The sequence below is a fragment of the Apis dorsata genome, unplaced genomic scaffold (genome assembly GCF_000469605.1).
Source record: "Apis dorsata unplaced genomic scaffold, Apis dorsata 1.3 scaffold_894, whole genome shotgun sequence".
In the NCBI taxonomy this organism is placed as follows: domain Eukaryota; kingdom Metazoa; phylum Arthropoda; class Insecta; order Hymenoptera; family Apidae; genus Apis; species Apis dorsata.
The window spans coordinates 366792-372763 of NW_006264009.1; the positions used below are offsets into that span (position 1 = coordinate 366792).

General features: G+C 50.4%; 2 protein-coding genes and 1 long non-coding RNA gene across 6 annotated transcripts in view; 1 reads left to right on the plus strand and 2 right to left on the minus strand.

Annotated features, from left to right (window-relative positions):
- Positions 1-4891, minus strand: part of LOC116186547 — a 16533-nt gene extending 11642 nt beyond the window's left edge. The window contains exons 1-2 of the long non-coding RNA XR_004151556.1: positions 4880-4891; positions 2183-2186 (exon numbers count right to left, since the gene is read on the minus strand). This is a non-coding gene — a long non-coding RNA (uncharacterized LOC116186547). The remainder of the gene's footprint in view (positions 1-2182; positions 2187-4879) is intronic.
- Positions 1-5972, minus strand: part of LOC102676798 (protein wingless-like) — a 78177-nt gene that overhangs the window by 35490 nt on the left and 36715 nt on the right. The window lies entirely within an intron of this gene.
- LOC102676935 (protein Wnt-6-like) overlaps positions 1-5972 on the plus strand; it is a 24147-nt gene that overhangs the window by 2102 nt on the left and 16073 nt on the right. The window contains exon 1 of one of the 2 annotated variants that reach the window (XM_031514102.1): positions 1026-1211. The exons of the other annotated variant lie outside the window; for it this stretch is intronic. Within the exon in view, the coding sequence (XP_031369962.1) occupies positions 1063-1211 (149 nt within the window). The 5' untranslated portion in view covers positions 1026-1062. Of the gene's footprint in view, positions 1-1025; positions 1212-5972 lie in introns of those variants that run through there. 2 annotated transcript variants of the gene reach the window in all.

Here is a 5972-nt window from a genome sequence, read left to right on the forward strand (position 1 = left end):
CGTTAATTGCGAGTGACTTTTTGCGAGGTTTCGAGAACGAATTCTTTGATCACGCGTCTCGAGCAATTGTGCTCTCTTTTCGCGGTTTTATACTGGCACGATGAGAGAGCAAAGGGAGGGAGAGAAAGAGAGTAATCAAACGCGTTACACTTTTATGTAGGTAATTATGTGAAAAATAGTTGCACTCCGCGAGCGGTTAACGTCAGTACTTTCCAAACGTGACGAACTAACGAGTGCTCCAGTTCTGAAGTACGTCATCTGGGTTATCAATTACGCGGCACGTTACGCGCACGCGGAATGATTAATGACGCCATAAATCCACCTTTGGTAGTTGCTCGCGCTCTGGTAAGTAAGACCTGTCCCGAGATTTACGGTTTCATTTCGATTCGCTTAAATTGCTCGTTACCGTTACCGGGAAATCTCGGCTTCCTCCTCGAGCCTCGAACCGGGCAGATTGACAGCCGAGAGGAGAGCTTTGCCCCTCTCGTGCCTCGAAATCCGCGTATATAACGTATGTATAACGTACGTATAACGCGTCGCCCTCGTAGACGGAGCGAGCGAGCGAGGGGAGGGAGTCTCATCATCGCGTTACATCGCGAATTCGTAACTGGCGCGTGACGCGTATCTCGTAATCGCGTTACGTACTCGCGAGATATCACGAACGACGGTAAATTATTCGGTAGCTCGAGCGCACCGTGTGTACTCCAGTTTATTATGTAAATGTTTGTACGACGATAGACCGTTATCGCTGTCCTGCCAACCTACCAACCGAGGTACCAACACAGAATCCAGAAACGCGTCATCTCGCGAAATCTTCGCATCTTCTTCCGTTACGCGCCGTTCTATACGCTCGCTCCAACCTTCCCACTTCCATTTCCAATTTCGCGTTCCCCGAAATGACCGACGTCGAAGATCGAGTTTCTTCGAGAGAAGTCTGGGAAATTTTCTCCCTTTTTTTCTTTTTTCGTTGAAAAGGGGACCACGATAAGAGAGATACGGAAAAGATTAGGCTCGCTCGCTTTGAAATTCGAAGGTGTATAGTTACCGTGGCGAAGGTGGCGAATGGTGATGGTCTCTTCTAAGGTCGAGCAAATATTTGTCAACGATTTAAAAGGGATTTCTGCGCGCAGTCGACACTGTACCGTCGCACCTTGCTCTCTTACCTGTCCACGACGTCCACACGACGGAGTGTTTGATAAATACATTAGAAGGTTCGTGGTTTGTTTCGACGACAGGTATTTAACAGGTATTTAAGTAGGTTCCGAGGAATGTGTTCGCGGAGTCACGGGCGTTTCCAACTTTTCTCCCTCCCCTCCTTTTTCTTTCTTTTCTCTCTCTCGTCGAGACGCTCTCCGCTGGCATCTCGCGGCATTGCACGGGCGAAAAGGAAGCGTTTCGTCCATCTACGCGTTTTCGCTCTCCCTTTCGTTCGTTGGTTCGTTGGTTCGTTCGAATCGAGGGCCGATTACTCGATCGGAACCGGATTCTCGATCGAGATTCCTCGATTTTGTCGCGAGGAATACTATTCACCGTTCCACGTTCCCTCGCTCACTCTCGCCTTCGCTTCTCGAGAGCACTCTCCCTCTCGGTTCCACGCCGCGTTTCACGGTAGCGCGGAGAGACACGCGGAGCAGCGGGATCCAAAGGTGGACAAAGACGACCGAGTCGAGGAGTAAAGAGGTAAAGAAACGAGCGAGGATGGACAATGGTCTCGCTCGAAGCGTCACCCGTAAATCTCGTTGAGCGCGTATAATTTGTAAGTCGGCAGCAGCCCCTCGCCTCCTTCTCTCTGCGCGCGCGATCCCTCTTCGTCTCTGGGGCCAGACCGCGACCCGTCGTCGTCGTTCTCGGCGTCCTCGTCTCTCTCGTCGTCGTCGGCGTAGTCGTCTCAAAAGCAGAAAAAGCGAGGGACCCGTGCCCCTCTTAGATAGTAGATTCGGCTCCAGCATTCTTAAACGTTTCTCCTCTCGTCCATTCCGCTCACCCCCCGTCCTCGCGCTCTCGAAACTTGCGCTCGCGCCGTCACCGTCGAGCACCGTTCCATTTAATTGGGCCGTGTACCCTTCATATGACACGGTTCGCTCGTTTAGTTCTCTCTCTAGCCTAGGCGGGAAGCGTGCCGCGCTCGCTCATTGATCGTCGCCTGACCCAGCAAGTTAACGAAACGATCGAGACCGACGACCTTCCTCTCTATGCGTGTGTATACGTGTACCTGTGTGCGTGCGTGTACGTATACGACCGGCTGGCTAATCATTGCCAACCAGAATCCTCGCGTCCTTACTTTCTTCCGTCCGAACATTCGAAGCGAGCGTTCGCGAACGAACGGGCAGGGAGAAAAAAGTGTTCAAAGATCGGCGATCGACGACGCGGTATCGTAACGAGCAGTTGCCGATAATACGATAGCGTTCGGTCGGGTCGCAAAGTCGGCCAATGAGCCGCGGTGGGCAGTCCACGGCTACCTTCTCGCTGGTTGGACAACCCGATACTCCCACCCGATGCACTCTATCTTACCTGGCCTCTCTCTTTCTTTCCCGCGGTGCTACAATCTCATAATCATAAGAGGCACGCGTGTGACGGCTTTTATCGGGCCCTGGCCAACCGATACTCCACCATCTGTCTCCCTCCCTCCCTCTCCCCCGCCCCCAAACCTCGACAAGGATGCCTGCATCGTGTTCCACGATGCAACACAAGCGCAAGTCGCAACCTGCCGAATCGCGGCGGCGGCGTATACGCTTTCCTTCTTGGCTCGCTGCAACCACAAGCGGCCAGAGTCGTAAACCGCGGTTCAAAGTGGATGTTTGCTCCCGATACCGGCCGTATTTCGGTCAGCCTCCGCTCGTAATGCTTATTTTCGTCGCGGACGCTTCTCTCCAAGTTTCGCCGAGGATTAGTGTACCCTCTTGCGCCGGTTTGTCTATTTGCGGCCGTAAAAGCTCGATCTTTTCGTTTCGCTCGGGGCAAGGAGGAGGAGGAGGAGGAGAAGGGAAGAGGGGGGTGGAAGCGCAGGGGGATGACCGCACGCCTCCTCCCTCCGTATCCGTTTACACAATCGCGAGCCGATCCTTGGCGTTGATCCGCGATTTCGACAGGACGAAGAAACGAGAGGAGGGGAGGGTCGTTCGATAGATATACGCGGTCGTGGTTTGTCCAGGGTCAGTTTCGTAGGAAAGCGAAACGATAAATTTAGTTCTCCACTTCCTCGAGCGCGACATCGCGATCCCCCAACTTGTACGACAGAAATAATTTTGTCCGGCCCTGATTTATCGCCTAACGAACAACATTACCGAGATTCTGGGGAGGACACTGAAACATACGCGTACTGAAAACAAATGATACGTTCTTTGTCTAGTGCGATGGGTGTGCAGTAGCGATTCTTAAAGCTGGTCCGCGGACACCTAGGAATCTCACATTTAATAGCCCGTGTTCCGCGAATAATTTATTATTTAAAAGTTGATTTAATAATTTCCTTGTTTCAAAGAAATACCATCTCTTTCGAGCGATTCTCGTTCGTGTACGTAAGAATACAAGCTTCGAAACTGACATAATTTCATCAAGCTGACATTTCATTTTTCCTCGTCGATTCTTAAAATTATTCTTTCAATCGAATACACGCGTTATTTTTCTTTCTCACTCCTATTCCATGTTTTTTTATTTCTTCCAATTCCTTCGCGTAATCGCTGTATTTTCTTCTCTCGCGTTAAATAAGCGAGAGTGTAAAATTATAATGCATAAGTGTCCATAAGCAAATGATGGATACAATCGTACGAGGAAAAAAAAAAAAATAAAATTAGAGAACCGTCGGTACAAAAGACCACTTATCGATGATTGATCCTTAACCGTATCCGATAAATTTTCTTCGTGCGCGGATAATCGCGTTCAGAAAAAAAAAAAAAAGAGAGAGAAAGAAAAGAAAAAGGAATTCACTACACAAATGATCGTTTAACAATGATCATAGTCGTAGAGAGACGATTGGGTTCGGTCGTTCTGTAATTACGCCACATTCCGACAGTTTACGATGACAATTCTCGCGTAAACGCGTGGAGAAAGGACGAATCGTAAAATCGTAATTTTCTCCTGCCTCCTGGGTGTTAACGGCGCGGCGATTCCTCTCTCTCTCTCGTCCTTTTCCATTTTCTGCATTGCAAATTAATTACGCTAAACACGTACGTGTCACAATCGCGCGCCAACGCGCCTCTCCTCTTTCTTTTCGAAGGCCGCGCCGCATGGATCCGTGAGATCATTCGAATTGTCGGAGATTTATCGGATTCGTGGCGTCACGAAGCGTTTCGTTTTGCTTGGCTAATGGCGGACGCGCGTTCAGACGACGTAACGAGCGATTAGTCTAAAGCGGTTGCTCTTCACGGACGGGTGGCAGACGATAAAAGTTATAGGGGGCAAGCCGTCCCCTTCCCCCTCCCCCTCTCTCTCTTCCCCGAGTAGTTAACGCGAGTGGAACGCGTGTCCCGTACGAGCAAAAGCACGGAATCGATTTTCGTGGAATGTTTAGGACGGGGGCGTAGTCGCGTTTCCCGACGCTAGACGCTCCGCCAGAAGAATTCGAAATTGTTTCGATGGCGTGCGCGCCACGTAGCCGTTATGTATGGAATTTTAAGACCCTCCCCCTCGTTGTGTTATCCAACTTACTCTAATTTTATTACAGTCTTCGCACAGATTCGATCGGATTTCATTAAATCGCGTGCCACGAATAATTCGTTACGTACGCTTTTCTTTCAAAGAATTCATGCGTCGAGACGTCTGTTCGAAAGGAGTTCGAGAAAGAAGAGCGCCACGAATTCCACGAGGTTCTTGAGAGAAACGATCGAAACGCGACCTAGACTCGGTTAACCCTTGCCATCAATTTGTTCGGGCATTCTTCGACCCTTCTTCTCCTTTCTTCGAGTTAAATTCGTTCCCTTTCTTTCACACGCGCGCGATTCGCGACTCTCAATTTTCTCCTTTTCCTTCGATACCCGGCTATTTTCCGGCTATCATTAATCCCGATCATGTTTCCAGACACTTCTATTCTTAGTCACCACCTGTGATTCGTATGGAATCCGATTGGCTCGAAATTGGAACGAGAAGCTAGAGCGCTGCTTTCGATCCACCAGTTTCCTCTACCAGGGATGGGATAGGAGCGGTGTCTTCGCTCGCTCTTGCTCTCCCTCTTTCTATTCCACGGTTGCGCCGCGGCCGTGTCTCGTGCCTTCGCTCGTGTCGTCGAGCAATAAGAAAATGATTTAGATTAAGCGCGCATATCCACTCGACAAGAGCTGTTGTGACTTTCCACTTCCGTTCGCTATAAATACTTTTTATTTTATTTATCTCTCCCTGTATCTCGGACAGATCTTTCGCTTCCCTTTATTTCCTCCCTCGAGGACACGAGGACAGATCGTTTGAGGGTGATCGATGGTAGTCGAGGGGAGGGGGAACGAACGGATCTCTCTCGATCGGATTATCCTACTCTCTCTCGATGTCCTCGAAGGCGAAGTTGCCAACTTCCGTCGTGTTTTCTTCCTATCCTCGAGGGTCTCGTTCGGACGGTGAGAGATATTCGAAGAATTCACCGGTGGACCCAACGATCGTTCTTCTTCTGCTGCTTCTCCTCCTACCTCCGTTCGTGGGGTACCTCGTTCCGTTCCTTCTTCTCCTTCGGACTCCTTTCGGCAACCGGAGGACGGGCCCGTTCTCTTTTTCTGATACTCTCTATCGAGAGTATATCGTCCTCTCCCTTTCCGACTCTCACGAATCGACCGCGAACGAACATTGGAGAGGACGTGGCCGAGAGTGAGGCCGGAGCAACGTTGCTCTCTCGTCACTGTCTATCCGAGCAGACAGCGTGGAGCTGCCTTCGAGCAAAGTGAGTGCGTCTAATGAGGCAATAAATAAGTCGACCGCCCTAACCGGCCTCTCCACGCTTTTCGTTCGCGACGACGACGACGAGGACGAGGACGAGGACGAGGACGAGGACGAGG